This window comes from Hypanus sabinus, chromosome 5, assembly GCF_030144855.1.
Source record: "Hypanus sabinus isolate sHypSab1 chromosome 5, sHypSab1.hap1, whole genome shotgun sequence".
NCBI classification, from domain to species: domain Eukaryota; kingdom Metazoa; phylum Chordata; class Chondrichthyes; order Myliobatiformes; family Dasyatidae; genus Hypanus; species Hypanus sabinus.
This window is the reverse complement of record NC_082710.1, coordinates 36,047,579-36,069,181: the sequence shown is the minus strand read 5'-3', so window position 1 is coordinate 36,069,181 and position 21,603 is coordinate 36,047,579. Positions and strand designations below refer to the sequence as shown.

The 21,603-nt window shown below is 39.8% G+C and overlaps 1 protein-coding gene across 3 annotated transcripts in view; it reads right to left on the bottom strand.

Moving 5' to 3' along the window:
• pcsk5b (proprotein convertase subtilisin/kexin type 5b) overlaps positions 1–21,603 on the bottom strand; it is a 319,262-nt gene that overhangs the window by 227,858 nt on the left and 69,801 nt on the right. For all 3 annotated transcript variants that reach the window (XM_059969732.1, XM_059969734.1, XM_059969733.1), the window contains exon 6: positions 4,858–4,946. In XM_059969732.1, coding sequence (XP_059825715.1) covers positions 4,858–4,946 — 89 coding nt within the window. The remainder of the gene's footprint in view (positions 1–4,857; positions 4,947–21,603) is intronic.

Genomic DNA, 21,603 nt, shown 5'->3' with positions numbered 1-21,603 from the left:
CTTGCCTTTCACTAAGGAAGAGGTAGGGGATCTTGGGCTTAAAAAGGTTGGTGACCACTACTCTATAATATCTTTACCATTGATAGAAGGTTACCAGCCCTTAGTTTGCTGGATTTTCCCTATTGTCAAAGGCACCATATTGGCTATTCTCCAGTCCTCTGGAACTTACCTGTAGCTGAAATGGGTACAAAGATCTGCCAAGGTCCCACCTACTTCTTCTCCTTCCTCAATAATCTAGGGTAGATCTCATCAATCACTCTGGGCCTTCCTGTCCTTCAAGAGAGCAAATGCTGCTGCCACCTCAATATCAACGTGCCCCAGGATATTAACCATCCTCCACGACTTTCTCCATGGTGAAATTCTCCCACATTGATTGTGGAGCTTATGCAAAGCTAACATAATCCTCACAGGTGGACAATTTAATGTTGAGGCCTACTTCCTTCTATTTACCAGGTCAGGAAAAGGCCCAGAATCATTTCCTTCTAGCCTGGATATTATGAAGTTTGCCCATTCTCTATCACTAACTGTAATCCATGCTAGGTGAATTTTGTATACTGCTTGAATTCTGATGAATTCTACTTCACATGAATTAAGGCCATTGGCACATCAAACAAGGACATGTACTTTAGGCCAACAGGAAGACAAACCCTACAAGTCATTGGACATAAACCTATGTCAGTCTGCACGTTGACCACACATTTACAGAACTACAGTGTTGGGAAATATACAAAAATGCATTTTGGTAAAAGGAACAACAGTTCCTATTACCCAAATTGGGAGACGGTTCAAACCTCAGAGGTGCAGAAGTTCTCGGGAATCCTTGTGCAAGACTCCTAGAAGGTTAACTTGCAGGTCGAGTTTGTGGTAAAGATGGCAAATACAATGTTGGCATTTATTTCAAGAGGAATAGAATGTATAAGGAAGGAGATAATACGGAGGCTTTATAAGACACTGGCCAGGCTGCACTTGGAGTATTGTCAACAGTTTTAGGGCCCTTATCTCAGAAAGGTTGTATTATCTTTGGGAAGAGTCCAGAGGAGATTCACGAGGAAGATTCCAGGATTGAAGAGGCTAACATACGAGGAGTGTTTCGCAGCTTCGGGCCTGTACTCACTGAAATCTAGAAGCATACGGGGTATCTCCCTGAAACCTACCGAATGTTGAAAGGACAAGATGGGGTGAACGTGGAGAGGATGTTTCCTATGTTGCAGGCATCCAGAACTAGAGAGCACAACCTCAAAATGGAGGTGAGGAGGCTTTTCTTAAGCCAGAGTGTAGTGAATTGTAGAATGCTCTGCCCTGACAGACTTTGGGGAGGCCAAGTCCGTGGGTTTATTTAAGGCAGAGTTTGATAGTTTCCTGATCAGTCAGGGCATCAAAGGATATGGCGAGAAGGCAAGTGTATGGGGTTATGTGGAATCCAGGATCAGCCGTGATGGAATCACAGGGCAAACTTGTTGGATGGAATCGTCCAATTCTGCTCCACCTTTAAATTCACCCACACTAATGCCTTTATACAGCTGATGATTTTACATAACTGGCAATACCTAGCCAATGAAAAAGGTGAAGGAAATTTTTTAATCAGAAGTAAAATACCAGAGAGTAAATTGCGTAATCTAGGGGGGGAAAAAATCAGCAGTACATGGGCACTATTTAAAAATGAGGAAGTGATGCTTTAATTGTACCTCATCTTCAACAGACCCTAATCTATTGCTTTGCTATCAGAAAAATATTTTGGTCTTGGGAAGGATTCAGCTTATAGGTTGAACAAAAGCAATTTCAGGTTGATTCATTCCCGTTATGGATTCAGAACCTCTGGGGCAATCAGTCAAACATTTAGGACATCAGGAGTAAAACTGAGAAATGCTCCATCAAGAGAGCAACCCTCACACCATTGAGGGCATCTTCAAGGGGCAGTGCCTTAAGAGGTAGCATCCATCACAAAGGACTCTTGCCATGCCCTCTTCTGATTGGGGAGCCTAAAGATGCCCACTAAATTATTCAGAAATTTGCTTCGCCTCTACCATCAAATTCCTGACCAGTCCACGAACACAACCTTGTTTATTCTACATTTTGCACTATTTATTATTTTTGTAATTTATAGTATTTTGCACTATACAGCTGCAGTAAAACAAATTCACGTTGCTATTTATGTCAATGATAATAAACCAGATCCTGAACTCACTGAATGTATGTTTAATTAGATGATTGAGGGGCCTTGGGAAAGTGTGCCAAGTAGATTTAAGATCAACATCATTCCTTACTTCGCTTTTCAGCCTCTCTTACCAACAATATTCCTTAAACCTATCAAGTTTGTAAACAATGTCCTTTTTTTTTTTAATCAGCATTAATACATTGATCACACTGTTAAAGAATATCAAAGTCATTTTATAAATGTGAAGTTATTGATCTCATTGAATGGCTGATGAGTCAAAGGGGCATTGCTGGTCCTATGTTCTCCACTTACAGAATCAGGCTCAAAAGAAACTTAAAATTCAACACTAATGCATGCCCTGTCAGAAATCAGTTCCACACTGACCACCCAACAGGAACCCAGAAAATAAAATTGCTACTCCTTTAACTCTGGGTTTGCAATATATAAAAATCAACATGATGATGTAATGTTGAACTAAGTGAATGCGAAGGCTCAAAAATATAACACATTAAAAATATACTTGAAAGACTGCCAGACCACAATATTTTAGCTTGTGTGAGGATTACAGCATCACATGCAAATGCTTGAAGAGGTCTTTCCCCTGCAGAGAGCAGAAAGCACAAAAGGTAGGGTGTTATGGAGTGGCCAGGAAGGATTGGGTAGACAATCAAAAGCAGTGAGATAAAAGGAGAAACACGAGAGGAGGAAACCGCAGTTTCAACATCACTGGAAGTGCCCGGCAGCCATGTGCGTGTGCCTGCATGTCACAATCACACAGTACATGATCTGTAAATATGAAGTGAGGCACTGATATATACAAGCTGCTTAAATCCCTAGAGTGTTTTGGTAGAATTACAGCACAGAGAGCATTAAAATTGCTATGCTATTAAAACTCAAAGGGTCGGAGTTCAGAGTTCAATCCCAGTGCCCTCTGTACGGAGTCTCAATACCTCTTCCCCCGTGCAATGCGTGGGTTTTCCCTGGGTGTTCTGGTTTCTTCCCACTGTCCAAAGACATACCAGTAGGTTAATTAGTCATTGTAAATTGTCCCATGATTAGGTTAGGGTTAACTAGGAGCTGTTGGGTGCTGTAGCTTGAAGGCTAGGAAGGGCCTGCTCCGCACTGCATCTCCAACTAAATTAAAAGAAATATTATTTATATCAAGCTACTTAAAAACAGCTTGCCACATCAGCTCTCAGCTATTTGGGAACTAAGAACCAGGAAAAATGCAGCTTCATGCTCCAAAAATCCATTTTGAGAACAGGTGGAACAAACTGTTGAAGGTGCTGAAAAGGTTAACGTCTGATTATACTGATACAAATGGCATTAGAGTCACTACATCAAAATAGAGACTGGAATTTGGAGCCACAGGTAATCTGCCTGCTTTGACTTAAGCCAAATTGTTAAATTACAACAGGCCTGAACAGAATGATCAGGAGAATCTTTTCTTGGTTCATTCTGATTGCCTTCAGGAGAAAATAACAAGGGCATACACTCAATGGCCTCTTTATTAGGTACCTTCTAGACCACGTGGCCAATAAGTGTACATCTTTTGCTGCTATAGCTAAGCTTCAAGATTTGATGTTTTGTGCATTCACAGATACCGTTGTAATGCATGGCTATTTGAGTTACTGTCAGCTTGAACCAGTCTGGTCATTCTCCTCTGACCTCTGTCATTAACAAGGTATTTTCACCCACAGAACTGCTGCTCACTAGATTTTGTGTTTCTCCTCAGACCATTCTCTGTAAACTCCAGAGACTGTTGTGCATGAAAATCCCAGGAGCTCAGCACAGATATCTGGCACCAACAATCATTCTACGCTCAGAGTCACTCAAATCACATTTCTTCCCCATCCTGATGTTCAGTCTGAGCAATGATTGAAACTCTTGACTATGTCTGCGTGCTTTTATGCATTGGGTTCCTGTCACAGGATTGATTGCATACTTTCATTAACGAACACGTGTGCCGAATAAAGTGATAACTGAGTGCATATATTCAATTGGTTAAGAATTAGATAGGGGTCCTGGAAATATTTGCTCAATGGGCAGAGGGCTCTTGATTTCACTGCATTCAAAGTTTCTGGAGGCACAAACTTCTACTACTTTTAAAACTAGATGGAAAAACAATGTACCATAGCCTACAAAGCTGTTGCTGGGACTAGTGAGTGCAATTTCCAAGTGAATAGGTTGAATATTCCTGTCAGCCTGTAGGCACTGAACTGTAGACTACAGCTGCAGACTACAGGTTTATGTTTACTGTAAACAGCTTAAACTCAAATCACTTGCAAACAGAGACCATATCCATTGGTAAACAACAAGCTTTTACTCCATTTCAAGAGCTCAGTAGCAGTGTCTTGGACAAATACCCCACATATATGGATCCAGCACCCTTTATCGGAACAGGAGCTCCCTCAGCTCAATTCTGATCAATGGTGTCAAACCTGAAACATCCACGGCTTAGCATTCACCAGATGCTGCCTGGCCTGCTCAGTGTTTCTACCATTTTTGCATTTTTTATTTCAGATTTCCAACATCTGCAGATATTCTTTTATCTTGCATTCCCACCAATGCACTTTCCTCGTTTAATGTGTTCATTTTTAGAAGACTACAAGAAAGAAAAATTAGAAACCACATACTGCAAGTCACTTTTTTTTTAGTCAAATGACATTAGTTTGATTTTAAAATTCAATAAAGTTTCAAACCTCCAATCCTGGCATTGTAAGCAACTCCTATTGTGCAATGTGAATTGTTTGCAACAGCTGCCACTTCGCCTGCACACCGGGTTCCGTGCCTGTGGGACACAAGTGGAGAAACGTTTAACCACAGGAGTTAAAAAAAGGAGAAATTTCAAAAGTTTAAAAACAGCCTTTAGGATATTCATTGCATTTCAAATAACAAGCCTCCCCAAGCATGAAGGGAGCAAATGTTTAAATTTTTTTTTAAAGTCTTTAAAATCTTACTAAGTGTAATCAATTCAAAAACATTGCAATTAGTATAATCATTTTTACATAAAGGATTATTAACCATGATTAATATTACATTAAATTGGATGAGATTAAAAAACTATTTATATTATTGTTTCCTCCAAGTGGGAGGTCGAAACAAATAAAATTTAAGGACCAAGCACCACATAAAATACTTAATTAAAAAAGTCCATCGTGACAATTAAGCCAAACTACGTTATTTCATATTAATGAATGTTAAATTTGTAAGAATATTCTTACTGTATTTTTTTAAATCTTGCTATACTAGCTTGCTTTAAAATTTACAGAGGTCACAGAATAGAGACCAGTAGGACACACACTGACTGAGTCAGTGATATCCCTTCTGAACCCAAGGGCACTGATGTTAGCAGGAATGCACCTACTCTCACCTTACATGATACAATAAGGATAAAAGGGGCTTTTATTAACCCGAGGCTCCGCTGCTGATTAAACGAATGGATAAGCCTCTTGGAAAGCCAGCTGTATGTTTTTAAAATATATATTCAAAAGACATGCATTACAGACCATATGCCCATTGATAATTTTTGAGGACTTGATAGCTTAACTTGAATAATAATCCAATTTTTTCAAAGGCTCAGATGATAAAGATTAGCTTTATTTGTCTCAGTTTACCTCTAACAGTGAAATGCATTATTTTGCGTCAGCACAACCCAAGGATTATGCTGCGGGCAGCCCGTAAGCATTTCCACACTTCCATCATGAACATAGCATGACCACAATTCACTAACTCTATTGCACTTCTTTGGAATGTGGGTAGAATCCCTCATTTGCCTCGACACATCTTTCTAAAAAGTAATCACTTAGAACTTATGGTACAATGAGTAGCAGATTTTTATTCAAAAAGGGATGTGAAATTACAAAATCTTCAATCTCTGAAATGCTCGGCTTTGGAGAAAGTATATGACACAGAAAAAGCATGCAATTCAGAAATTATTAGGGAAGTGGTTCTCTCAGAAGTTTTGGTAATTTGGCTTTCAACATTAGAAAATTAAGTACGGAGCAAGGATACATTTGTTCTTGTCATATGAGGTCTTGGTGAAACCACACGTAGTATTGTTACCTTTACCCAAGAAGACATACCCCTACCACAGAGAACGTTCAAATACTCAGATTAAGTCCTGGATAGCAAGACAATTGCAAGACTAAAAGATTAGCATTCCAGTTGATGTGACCATTAAAGCTTAGTTAAACAGTAGGATTACTACCTGACCTGATTAAGGGCTTGGTGTATAATGCTCTGATTCACATAAGGCTAAGTCAGGCTGGACTCTGGTGGCTCTGCCAGGCCAAGGTTTTTTCCCCCTTGTTGTCATGTCCTTCACTCCTTTAAATATTAGTGTGGCACAGTACTGTAGCATTTAACATAGCACTTTACAGCGCCAGTGATTGGAAAATCAGGATACAATTTCCACAGTGTTCTGCAAGGAGTTTGTACGTTCTCTCCATGACTATGTGGGTTTCCTCTGGGTGCTCTGGTTTCCACCCACGTTCCACAGTTAGGGACAGCAAGTTGTGGGCAGGCAATGTTGGCGCTGGAGGCATGGCAAACTAGGATTTTTAGAAAATTCCTCAACACCAATCAGAATTAACACACCAAAGCTCCAAAAGGTAACAGGGTATGGGAAAACAAGCTGGCAACCAATCTGAGAATTTCAACACTATTACTTCAAGGAAGGTTAAAATTGGCACAGCTGTCAGTTACATTTTTGGCTAGTTGTAGTTCCAAAAGTGCCAAACAAAATACATTTACTATGTAAACGTAAATAATTCATAAATTGAAATCTTCCAGCTTCAGAACAGTCATAGTGGGCAGTAAAGACAATGATAGAGTACTGAAGTGATTATGGGAATATACTGGTGGTTCACAGATCTTTTGAAGTAACGGTATTTTGAGAAAGTAATTTGCAAAGTACATGGAATCCGAGCTTCAATAAAAGTAAAACAAAAATCAGAAATTAGACAGAACCTTAGTAAATCTCTAACAAATCCACAATCAGTTGTCTGGGTCTAACCTCGGGCAGCTGATTGGAAGAGGATGTGGAAGTCCTTGAGAGCTCAGTGGCAATTTTCAAAATTCAAAGTACAAAGTACGTACTTGTCACCATATACAACTGAGATTCATTTTCGTGCAGGCAATCACAGTAAACACAAGAAACACAAAGATTGAACCCAACAGGATGGACAAAAAAAAGTGTAAAATCCAATTGTGCAAGTAGGGAAATAGATAGATAGATAAATAAGCAAGCAAGCAGTAAATGGGGAAAATGAGATGAAAAGTCCTTGAAAGAGTCTAGAGGCTGTGGAAACAGTTCAGTGATGGGGTGGGTGAAGTTGAGTGAAGTTATTCCCTCTGGTTCAAGAGCCTGATGGTTAAGAGGTAATAACTGTTCCTGAACATGGTGGTGAAGAGTCCAGAGGTTCCTGTAGCTTCTTCCTGATGGCAGCAGTGAGGATAGAGCAGAGCCTGGATGGTGGAGGTCTTTGATGATGATGCTGCTTACCTATACCGGCACTCCTTATACATGTTCTCAATGGTGGGGGGGGGGAGGGTGTTAACCATGATGGACTGGGCCATATCCACCACCTTTTGTGAGCTATTCCATTCAAGGGCATTGGTGTTTGCATATCAGTCCATGATGCAACTAATCAACATACTCTCCACCAAACATCTATAGAATTTTGCTAAAGTTTCAGATGGCATGCCAAATCCTTGCAAACTTCTAAGTAGAGGCACTGCCGTGCTTTCTTCATAATGACACTTGAGTGCTGGAAACAGGACCAATCCTCTAAATCTCCAGACCTCCAGTTTCTTCCTCCTGAAGTCAATGATCCTTCAACAGCTCCTTCATCTTGCTGGCATTGAGTGACAGGTTATTGTTGTGGCACCACTCAGCCTGAGTTTCAATCTTCCTCCTATGTGCTGATTCGTCACCTATTCATTAGCTGATTCTGCTAATGACAAGGATATCATCAGCAAACTTGAACATGTCATTTTAGATACTAAGTCAGCTTGGAGAAGATGGGGATGTTTTCCTTGGAATAAAGGTGGTTAAGGGGAATAAAAATACTCAGATCAGCTGACATTTGTGGAAAGGGAAATATATTTGACCATTGAAATGCTGCTTTATATTTTAAATTTTCTGATATCTAGATATTCAGCAACTGTAGATTTATCTTTTCATTTGAGATTGAGGGGAAATTACAAAGTGAACTTGTAGGCCAAAGCAAGAAAACAAGTAAGTGTTTCTTTAAGCTATAAGTAACATGACTAAGTGGTGGAAACAATTTCAAGTGGTTCAGCTTAGTATCAGAAAACATCTAACCTGAAACTCTTACTCTTCATAGACATTTCTGAAGCAAAAAACCCCACAGAATGAATGACAGAAACACCAGAACCCAAAGCCCTCCTCCCTCGGCCCCCACTTGTACCAACAGAAGCAATGACTCTGCACTACCCACAAGGCAATCAATTGAAAAAGCCCCCAAAAAAGATCTTAATCTAGAGTCTATCAAAAGCCATAGCCCAGAATCCAGTACTTCAGTGTCCTGGACAGACTCTCTCCCCCAGTGGGGAGAAGCGAAGTCACTCTTGCAACAACACAAGCAGAGACCACTAACTTGCTGGTCTGACGTTACAACCTTCTGGGTCGCTTCTCAGCCTCCGACTCGAGGACTAACAGGTTCCTACTCAATTTAAAAAGGAAATGGAGAATTACAAGCAATGTAATCCCATGGTACTTTGGGACTGAGGAAGGAAATGGGACTGGATTGCTCTCGAGCAGGGGTTTCCAACCTTTATGCCTTGGATCCCTACCATTAACCAAGGGGTCTGTGAACCCTTGGTTGGGGAACCCTGCCCTAGAGAAATTGCCCGAGCAAAATGGTCATCTAATACATCAGAATGACCATGACACTGATTACTTATTGGATTTCTTTAGTGTTTGCTCTGCATGACTAAACATACAAAGCAGCTTTCGTACATAAACATTACTTTATTAAAAACAAATGTTTTCATTGGAATCACAAATAAAAGAGGCGCTCTGCCACACACTCTTCAAAATATTTTGGCAAACATTTCCAGTAACTGATGATCTCATCAAAACACATTTGTCTTATGTTTTGACTGAAGGAAAAATTACCTTGAGATATAGTCACTGTTCTAAACGATTGAAAATTGATTTCCTATTCCCCACCAAAACTCCTGGAGTGAAATATGATAACAACTGTCTGTGGACTGGTTCCACATCACATGGAACACAATTGATGTTTCTGGACTAGAGTCGGCCTTGCCTCAGCGACACGATTTCAGTTGGATACAGGATGATATCATACTCAGTGGAGCGTAGCAGGCTCATTTACTGTTAAACAATCCTGGGAGCTCCATTCTTGGGACGTTGGCACTAAAACTAGCAATGCACAACAGGGCAAAACATTCAGGTCCCAGTATGATATTTTCCTACTCTTTTGATTTCATGCATCTAGCTTCCCTCTAAAAGTGTACCTACTCTTTGTATCAAGCCACTAAATTCATTGTTAACCCGGAGTGGCGAGCTTCAGATCTCCACACTCAGATGACCCTTGTAAAGGTCCCAGTTCTCCCCCGCTCTAACATTTATCACCATCTGTTACACACTAGTTAAGATTGCCTGGCCCCAACCTTTCCATTAATAATGATGATTATGATGTTGATGATAAGTACTTTATTGATCCGGAGTGGGAAGTTCTTTTGTTACAGCAGCAACATTTAAAAACACACTTAGCAATGTGCAGACTTAACAAGTACAAATAACATACACAATAATAATTTACCAACGAAATAAAACAGGCTGCTGTACTATTGTGTGTCCTCCTGTCGCACAGAGATGAATTCTTGTATATGCTTATTGCATTTGGTAGGAAGGATCTCTGTGATGATCCTTGTGATAGCAGAGGTGAATGAGGCTGTTTGAAAGTGTGCGCCGCTGCTCAATCCCAAAAAAATCCATAATCTCAAAATAGTAGCATGTCCACTGGCCCCCCACCCCCTTCTCCTCACTGGACCTAGGCAGGGCTGGGAGAACCCGCTTTGAATATGAAAGCATATAGCATCCACTCAGCATCAGTGAATTTAGACACAAGTCCTCTGTGAGTAGGGGACCAGAATAAAGCCATTGGTTTTGCCCACTGCTTTACCACTCCCCTGCAACCATTTGGCTGCACTGGTATTTCTAAGGGGGAGATCTCTCCCTCTCTAATGGGAGTGCACCACTCAATATTTTGTCCTCTCTCATACAGTAGTAGATCCTTGCTCTGGAATGAAGTCTGTACAGTGCTCTAGACCATCACTTGTAGAATTGAAATTAGAAACATCATTTATTGGTGGTTCAGCCATCTTAACTATTTCAAAAGGTTTCAGCTCCATTATATAAAGAGTAGCAACAACATTAATCCCAATACACAGGCAAAAGCTAAAATCATACATTTAGTAACTCAAATAATTTTCTCTGATAGTGCAAAGCTGGCAATACATACTTTAGCCAATTGAAAGTTGATTCTGCTCTTTGAGCAACATTCACAATGTTGCTAATTATTTAATTGGTTTCTCTATTTAGTTTTAGGCTTTGCGTGAAGATCTGATCACATTTTAGATCATATTTGTGCAGAAACAGAAAATTCTACAAGGTTCACAAGCTTTCTAAGTACCACTGTAGAATTGCTTTCTCAAAACAAATGTGGCATTGATAAAAAATTAAGCGATAAATCAGCTTTCTTTAAAAAGCTAACAATGAAATTAACCATTTTTCATTTAGCAGATCTACACCAGCTTTTCCTCTAATACCTGGCTTCTCTACACACCGAACCTTTGAGAACTTACAGCTCAGTTATTGAAAGAGGAAAATGTTGGGATTTCACTCCCAAAGTTCTACATGGCATTGCAGGATAATGCAATTGGTAGAAATGTACACATTTCACAACCACTGACATTGAGTTGGGGCTCACTTTAAGCTGGTCAGATGTTTCCACCTCACTGTAATCATGTGAATTACTATGACTGTGCTGTGCGTTCAGTGTTGGGTTTTTACAATTAATGGCTTGTTACAGCGATACTAAACATAAAATCCCTCTGCTGTTTTAAAAACAAACAAGTTCAGAGTTATTTTTAAAATAGGATGTTGAATCTACAAAACCTGAATTTGTAAAACTGTGCTGAAAAACTCAGCCATTCAGGAACAGCTTCTTCCCCTCTGCCATCTGATTTCTAAATGGATACTACCTCACTACTTTAACTTTTTTTCATACTACTTATTTTAACTGGTTCCTTAAGGTTGTTAGAGCTGGGGGTGGTAGCGGGGACAAACTCCCACTACCTATTAAATGCTCCCAATGGTGCGTGCCTCAAAAAGCCTCTGATAACCAAGTCCAGTTCCTGGGCTCCACGTGTTCCTTAGCTAATAAACCCAACAGAACCATCTCTACTGACAGAAGGTGGAGAGGCAGGTTACTTGCATCTTCAAACCAGTCGTTTTATGCAGATGGTGCTCCTCCACCATGGCTGGCAGCTCAAGTAGGAGAAGGAAAACTCTTATCTCAAACCTCCGCTGCCTTGCGGCTACACCCACTCATGGAGGAAGGCTTTGGGGGTAAACCCAAAGGAATAATCCAGAGCTGGGGTCTGTAAGTCAGTCCTACATTGTTTCAATGCTGACTGGCAACTCCAGTGACGCTTCTGGTATCAAACTGTCCATCTCCACTGTTCATTTGGGTTCATAAGATGTGTGGATGGTGGAGCTTGCTACAGGGGCAACAGCTTGCTCTCCCTGTCATACTGCCTGATGCGAGTATCTAGACAGCTAGAATGCAAAATCCACAATCAACCCTGATCGACGGAGGCCCTCAAACTTAATTTTAACTATTTAATAGACTTATAGATACATATTTCCTGTAATTCAGTTTTTCCCCTCCATATTCATGCATTTCATTGTACCGCTGCCATAAAGTTAATGAATTTCACAACCTATGCCGCTGATTTTGATTCTGACATTGGGCAATGCCCAAACTCATTTACATAGAATTAAATGGAAATGCCACACTTTAGCTTTGATGAATGTGAATTCTCAAACTCACAGTAAGGAATTACTTTGCTCATCAGCTTGAAAATATAGACAGGCTTTTCATGAAAATGTTGTTTCTTTAGGGACAGTCTAACGGACTAACGGAAACAAAGACTTTGACAACCAGAAACAAACAACAGCCTGAAATCCTAAAGTCTTACAAGCCTAGAGTACATCAAAAATTTAATAACATCGTTCAGATGGATGGACTTGGGTTAAGTGAAGATCTGTTTCAGTCCAATGCACTAGAAAAGGTTAATGTTGTTCTTTCATGGTGGGTAGGTGTAAAATAAATCAGTTTTGCAATATCTCTTGGGATTAATGTAATGAGAAATACGACATCAGAAAAATCATTTCAACATAATGAATTAGGAAATAAAACTAAATTTAAGAAATTAGTCCATTGCATCAAGTACTTCTGACATTCAAGTTTAAAATGAATGGATATTGTTCTAAGTTTTGAGCAGCTGCTTGCCAGAACAAAAGGTGTATAACTATTAGTGAGAATATTTTAATGCTAGTATTCTTGAATAAGAGTCATACAAATGTTAGTTAGCAAATAAAGGCTAACCAGCTGCATTAGTGCATTGGGATGTCACAGCTTAAAAGTTCAAAGTACATTATCAAACTGTCTGTACAATATACAACCAAATTCAGCTCCAAACAGGCAGCCACAAAACAATGAAGCCCAATAAAGCCCATTAAAGACTGTCAAACTTCCATTGTGCAAAAAAAAACTAATCATGCAAATAAAAAAACAAGTAACATTCAGAACTAAAGTTCATGAAAGTGAGTTCACAGCCACAAGGCCAATCATCAATGCCCCATCAAGACTTCAGTTCACACTGCAAAAGTAGCAGGTTGTACAGGCGGTTTGACAGTTTAACTCCAAAAGGTAAGTTACAGGCTTTTTGTTACAGTGATCCTTGTCCAGAACCAGTGTGATTAACAGTGCAGTATAGTCATTGCAGTGTTTTTAGTCTAGATCCAGTACTGTAAAGTACGTCTTCCTTAAAGTGAAGTTTACTCAATTAAGAAATCATTTGCAATCCATTACAAATTCTTTAATCCACTTTACCCATGTTACATTGCTATCTGTGCATCCTTCATATTCCAAGCATCTCTACTGAAGGCAGATGGATGTGTGATATGATGCATTTCCTTAGATTTCGATGAACATACTTTTCCATAGATGATATATGATTATTCATATTCATCAGCTGGCATGACAAAAGAGCAAAATAAATTCTTGGGTTATGGACATATAATGCCTTTCCATCCTTGCCACTGTTGGTGCAAGTATCAAGGGATTAGCTTTATTCCTTTCCTTTAACCCCAGTAGTCCTGCTGTACTTAATAATGTGTGTATGCATGGTGCCTCCTCCTTTCCAAGAAACAATACATATCATGGGCACATTCTAATCAAAATGAATAAGAGTAAATTACACAAAGGAGGAACTACATTCCAGCTTTAACTGATCAGCAAATGCCTTCATACTGTTGGGACATCCGGAGTAAAGTCTGTAAACAGTCATACTGCGAAGGCACACCAAGACCTCAAATTCCTCAGGAGGCTACGGGACACTCACTGCTGTTCCCCGCACCAACCCCCAAACCCAGACACACCACATGAAACATCCAAACCAGGTAAGCACAGCTTGTATGGCAATTGTTCTTCCCCACACCACAAGTTGCACGACAGCTCAATTTCATGCTTCCCCTCCATCGATTCTGTTTCCACTTGCTACTGCCTTGGGGAAGCAGACAGCACGATCAAGGAGACCTCCCACCTTTGTAATTCTTCTGCCCCCTTCCATCATGCAGAAAACAAAGTTTGATAACACTTACTACCAGACTCGTGTGGAGCTTTTATCCTGTTGTTAGTAGACTCAGTTCTTGACGAGTTCTTGATCTCTCAAACTACTTTATCATGGTTCATGCATATTGTCTACCTGCACTCTATCATATCAGCACACTAACAAAAATTTACTGTATGTGATAATAATAAACTAATTACATGGACAAGCTAGTAACTGACCCCACTTTTTGCTTCCACCCCTTTCTATCAGACCAGCTTACTTACATTTCATATAATTCCTCATACAAAACCAATTTACCGCCAAAATACTTTTGTCCCTCATGCACACAAATGATCTCAAAATACAGACTCTTGCATTGCAAAGGCCATGATTATTTGCCAATATCCCTTTCTCCTCTTTCCATACCTCCCTCTATCCCTGACCATCTTCATCCCATGGAGGAATTCAGATAAAATTTTAAACAAACCTTACTTAGGAAAAAGAGAAAAATTTGCTACACCCAGAAAGAGCCCCTGCAACAGAAATACCTAAAGCAGTTTGAAGCTTCTACAAATTTTGGATATGTACACATATACAAAGTACACAACGACCTTGCAATTGACACATTCCAGCTAATCACCCCAAAACAGCACTAGCTATTTTTTCCTGAACAGAAAGTTAATCAATTGCAGAATGTGTCTATCAATTGCTGCTAGATTTTGTGGCAGAATCAGGCCTGATTAGAAAATGCATGTAAGTCAACAGATTCTGATTTGCTGATATAATGCAACAAGCATTCAACATCCTATAAGCAACCCCACCGAGGGAAACATTTTTAAAATAGTGCAAATAATATTTAAATAAATTCTGCTACTGTTAAGCAGATTGCTAGAACTAGGGCAATTGAAAGCCATAGACTTCATTCTCTTGACACGAATTTCCCAGAGTAGCAACTAAAATAATGTCCCAGAAACTGAATATTGTTTTCAGTAAAATATTTTGTAATAGATCTACAAACATTGTTTCACGAGAGAATTACAGATGAAAAAAAAAGTAAATACAATTCCAAATCTCTAATGCCTCGTGGACAGTCTTGATTATAGGAGAATGTATGTGGAACACAGCGACCTAGTATTTCTAAACAAGTAGAAAATAATCAGTCTGAGAACAATCACATGGAACAAAATTCATGAAATCCATGCTGTACCCATAAACTACATTGAGACTGTTTTTTTTTAATTCCCTCTGAATTAGTCTTTAACCAAACAGATCAATAAGGGCAATGAAGTTGAGGAACATCTAATTGGACTGTAGAGAGACCATTGGAATGAATCCACATCAGAATCTGGTCCAAAAAAAATTAAGAGTCCATGGGATCCAAGTTATCAAATTGAATGCAAAATTTGTTTATAGGGCACATTGGGCAACGGTTAAGGTTTTTTGTTTGGCAATTGTGACCAGTGGTACACTGCAGGGATCATGTTGCGAGTCTTACTGCTTATTATGCATTAATTTATCTCGAGGTACCTTGCTGATGACACAAAGATTGATAGTTTTGTTAAGTGAGGAGGATAGATTTTGACAACAGAATGACATTGATGGATTGGCGAGACAGTGCAAAAGCAGTTGGAATTTAATGTTGAAAAATATTGGTTGTTTCATTTTGGGAGGCGTAAAATGTCAAGGTATAGGCAATGAATGGTAGGTGTCCTAGAAGTACTGAGATGGATGGGCACCTTGCAGTATTTGTTCAACAACCTTTGAAGGCAGCAGCACAGACTTGAAGGCACCATACGGTGTGCTTGGTCTACATTATGAGATACCTAAAGGAAAGAAAAACATCCAGTGGTTGATCTCATTATCTGGAGAGGCAGTGAAAGCACTTGTATATTGAAGTATTTAACTGAACAGATGACATACAAAGCTATAGTTGGGTGCTGGGAAAGATCATGTAATTAAACGGTTGCAAGTACATTGGCTGAAAAGCCTGTATGTGCTGTAAAATGCTCTTCACAATATCCGCAAATTATATTGCATGTAACAAATTGTCTTTGTAATTAAATTTGCAATCTGAACAGTAACCGCTCCCCTGTACCTACTACTAAACATCTGCCACGTCCTACTTTTACCAAACTAGGAAAGAAAATAATTCCATTGGATTTAATAAACTATCTGTGTAGTCAATACTGGACAATTGGATTTCTTTTAATATTTTATTTATTTTAAATGCAAAATTAGATTATCTAATTCAATGTAAATGTAAAGATAACTGTTGGATCTGTCAACTTGTTCCTTGTACGGTCAATAAGGGGGGAGTTTTTTTTAAATAAAAGGCCCAGTCAGCTGGCTGGGATACATCCAATGGGAAAAAGCTCATACACTACACAAACACTACCACAGGTTAGTCCAGCTGAATGTCTTGTTCAATGCTGCAAACTCTATATGAAGAATAACACCAGATTGCAGCATCAGAGGCAATTCTAGCATTGTCCATTTATGCATATTGTTTACTCTGACTATCCATAATTGACGATTTTTTTTCTTCAATGCTTCCAATAACTTGATTACTTTAAAATGATACGGGGGGCAAGATAGAACTAACTAAGGGGCTTGGGATATGATTCTATGTTCAAGAACAGTATTGAATGCAGATTGCATTCAAATTATAATTGCAAAATAAGCCAACTACCAAAGTGCACACAGCAATTGACAGAAAAAGCCAATATATTCAGATTACTCACAACAATGTACTTTTCTATCTTGGTTACTTTCAAAAGCAACACAAGGAAATAGACACTTTCTGCTGTGTAACAAAATGACTTTTTACAAACTATCTACTGACGTTTCCGCAAGCCTGCCAGGACTTGGCTGACATTCATTTCTTCCCCTTTGTTTTCACCTTGTTTCACAGCAAATGTCAATTGAACTTCCTCACTGGGAGAGAAGTAATCTTCCTCAAAAGCCACTCTGTAGCCCGGAGGTGATGAATGAGTTGAGACCAAGAGGTAGATCACTAATAGTTCATACAATGGGATCATTTCCAACAGGCAAGATTGACTTCCAAAACAATTGGCTTTAAATCATTCAGTAACCTGATGCTGGAGTAATGAAATTTGACTTCACCTAAAGCTTCAATGACTAGAGGGAAAATTTGATCAAACTAAAAAAAGAGGAACGCTGCGCTTGCGATTCCTTAGAAGTTCGATCAAATTGCATCCATTCTTAAGGACGAACGGTACGACAATGATAGGAAACCAGCATTCGCAGGAGCAGGGTAACACCAGTACAAGTATAAAGCTTCTTCGATGCCAAATGACATCAGCAGGCTGATTCCCTTGAATCTAGCAATCAATATTTAAACTAAAGGCCTCCACTTCTAGCAACACAATTTACCATTTCTGAACAAGAGTTCTCTAGTACAGCAAGATGAACTCTTGACAGCACAATCTACTTTGTCAGGACTTTATTGTTTCGCTGCACTCAGTTAAAAGATGTGCTACTAAATATTTCACACAGTGCCCTTGAATCATTCCATCCTCAATATCACATCTCTCACTTTGAACTGTTAACATTCTCTTCTCAGAGAAAGACACATGATACCTGACCCACCATGCCAGTTTTCAGCACCCACTTTGAAAATCTTCCCTTTCCTCCTCTATAGTATTTCCACTGAAACGTACGTGCATGCTGCTGGAAGCAAGTTTATTCCATGCACAGGTTTTGTACCATAACATCCCGGAAATTCTACTGCAATGTCCTGGATTGAAAAACTGCTTACGGAATTAAATACCCAGGGGGTCATCACATTATACCATATTCTTTGAATTACTCATTCTTTCCTTCCCCATCCTCACTTTTCCCCCACCCCCACAGAAATTGCCTGACCCGCTGAATGGTTCTAGCATTTCAATAGTTCAATAATTCCATTTAATATCAGAGAAATGTATGCAATATACATCCCTAAAATTCTTGTTCTTTGCAGACATCCACAAAAATCAGAAGTGCCCCAATGAAAGTGACAATTAAAAAGTTAGAACCCCAAAGCCTCCCACACACAAGCAGCAAAGCAACATCCCTCTCCCACCAAAAAGCATCAGCACCCTCCACCCACCAAGCATGCAATAGCAAAGCCCCCAAGCCATGATCCATCGTACAACAAAAACGAATCATTCACCCGACAATTCGACATGCCACAGGCTCCTTTGCTGTATTATTAAGATCTGCAGCCTCCGCAATTTTGATTTCATTTTCACAATTAAGTACATTGGAGCTCCATCACAAGTTCGCAATTTTATTTCCAAGTAGACATCAGATTTGTACTCTACATCCAAAAGCAGCTGTTAGTCCTGCTTCAATAGTGCTTGAGGATGCTCTGAAGTACACACTCAATTGCTACTCCTCTTCAGGCACACCCTCAGTCCCTCAAACTCCAGCAACCACCATTGTCTTCTTCCCCATTGCTAAATGGATTCCCGTCCTCTCCTCACTAAACCCTGCCATAGTCTCTTGTCCAACGTCATAAACTCCCTTGCACCCCTTCACCATTCAACCTCACAAACTGCACTCTTTCGGAGCAGCAGACTAGATCTCCTGATGCAGTGAATCACCAAACAAAACAGGCTCGATTCACCACAGAATTGATATTCAATTGCCTTCCAAGAGGGGAGAATTGAGTGTCATTTTAAAAGCTTCTCTAAATTACCAATACTTGAGGGCACAACTTGGCAGAGAATATTAATAAATTTTAAAATTCAACATCTGTATTGAATACAGATTGTATGCATTTTAAAATATTGAAAATGGCAAAACCCATTTCTTCAGTTGCTAAAATGAAAATAAGAGAATTATACAACCTCTCAATATTACTGCACTAAAACAAATTATTTAGAGTCAAAGTACAGACCCTTCAGCCGATCTAGTACATGCCAAAACCATTTAAACTGCCTACTCCCAATGACATGCACCTAAACCAAAGCCCTACATTCACATGTCTGTACATTGCGATGGAAGTTATAGTTACAGATTTTTACTCCCTCACTTGTGAATTCAAATAAATTCAAACCTTTCCTGTAGGTGGGTGACCAAAACTGCACACAATAATCCAAATTAGGCCTCACCAATGTATTATACAACTTCAATGTAACATCCCAACTCCTGTACTCAATGCATTGATTTACGAAGGCCAATGTGCCAGAAGTTTTATGACCTTATCTATCTGTGACACCACTTCCAATGAATTATGTATCTGTATTCCTCGACCCCTTTGCTCTACCATACTCCTCAGTGCACTGTGGCTCACTGTGCAAGATCTACCTTACCGAAGTGCAAAACCTTGAATTTGTCTGCATTAAATTCCATCTGCCATTCTTCAGCTCATTTTTCCAGCCTTCCACACTGTCCACTACACCCCCATCTTGGTGCCATCCATAAATTTGTTGATCCAGCTAACCACACTATCATCCAGATCTTTGATACAGATGACAAACAACAAAGGACCCAATACCGATCCCTGTAACACACCACTAGTCACAGGCCTCCAGTCAGAGAGGCGACCCTCTACCACCACTCCGGCTTCTCCCTCAAAGCCAATGCCTAATCCAATTTACCAGCTAATCCTGAATGGTGAGAAACTGAACCTTCTTGAAAAGCCTCTCATGCGGGTCCTTGTAAAATGCCTCACTAAAGTCTATGGGACAACATCCACTGCCTTGCCTTCATCCACTTTCCTGGTAACTTCCTTGAAAAACTACAAGTTATACATGACCTACCACACACGAGGCCATGCTGATTATCCATAATCAGTCCATGTCTATCCAAATACTTATATTTCCAGACCCTCAGAATACCTTCTCTAACTTTCCTACAACTGACGTCAGACTCACTGGTTTCTGTTTAGAGCCTTTCTTAAACAGTGGAACAACATTGACTATCTACCAATCCTCAGTACCTTTTCCCTGCCACTTTAGATATTTAATGCTTTAAATATCTCTGCTAGGGTCCTGGCAATTTCTGCACTTGCCTCCACTGAGTCCGAGGGAACACATTGTTAGGTCCTGTGGATTTATCCACTCTGATTTGCCTCAGGGTAGCAAACACCTCCTGTAGTCTGTACAGGGTCCATAAAGCTGATGCCATTTTGCTTTACTTCTATGGACTTTGTACCCGTCTACTGAGTGAATAGAGATGCAAAGAAGACATTTAAGATCTCCCCCATGTGATTTGGCTCCACACATGGATTACCATTCTCGTCTTCCAGAGGACCAATTTCATCTATAGCAATCCTTTTGTACTCTATAAGCACCTCATTAAGTCCTACTTGCCTATACCTGCAATGCATCTCATTTTTTCTCTTAACCAGGGCCCCCAATATCTCTTGAAAACCAAGATACCCTACATTTATCTTTACCTTTTATTCTGACAGGCACATACAGGCTTTATACTCTCAAATTTCATTTTTGAAGGCCTCCCACTTTCCAAGTATACCTTTACCAAAAAAAATAAAAACAGCCTGTCCCAATCTACATGTACCAGATCATTTCTGGTACCATCAAAATTGGCCTTTCACCAATCTAGATTCTCAACCTGCAGACCAGATTCATCTTTTTACATAGTTACTTTGAAGCTAAATGGCACTGTGATCACTAGATGCACAGTGTTCCCCCACACAAACTTCTGTCAGCTGCCCTGTCTCATTCTCTAACAACAGATACAGTATTGCTCACTCATTGGGACTTCAACATACTAATGAAGGAACCTTTCTTGAACACATTTGTCAAACTCTATCCCCTCTACTTCTTTTACAGAATGGGATTCCCAGTCAATATATGGAAAATTAAAATCACCTACATTATGTTTCTTGCAACAGTCTTTACAAATTTGTTCCTTTTAAATTCCTAGGGCTGTTGGATTGTCTGCAATATAGTCCCATTAACATGGTCATATCTTTCTGATTTCTCACTTCCACCCATAACATCTCATTAATCGAGTTCTCCAGCCTGTCCTGATGGAACGCAGCCATGACATTTTTCCTGACTAGTAATACCACTCCTTCCCCGTAAATCCCACTGGCTCTATCACATCTAAAACAATGGAACCCTGTAACAATTGAGCTGCTAGTCCTGCACCTCCTGCAACCAAGGCTCACTAATGATTATAATATCATAATTCCATATGTTAATCCATGTCTTGAGCTGGTCTGCCTTTCCTACAATACGTCTTGTATTGAAATATACACAGCTCAGGACACTAATAGCACACTGCTCAACCTTTTAAATCCTGACAATCTGAGGTCTTCCCAATATCTGCCTCCATGACCTCTCCACTAACGGTTCTAGAACCCTGGTTCCCATCTCCCTGCAACTGTAGTTTAAACCCCACCGTGCAACATTAACAAACCTTCCTGCTAGGATATTAGTTCCCCTCCAGTTCAGGTGCAAACTGGCCCCTCTGTATAGGTCTCACCTTCCCTGGAAGAGAGAGCAATGATCCCAAAATTTTATGTCCTCCCTCCTACACCAACTCCTATGCCATGTATTAAACTGAATAATGTTCCT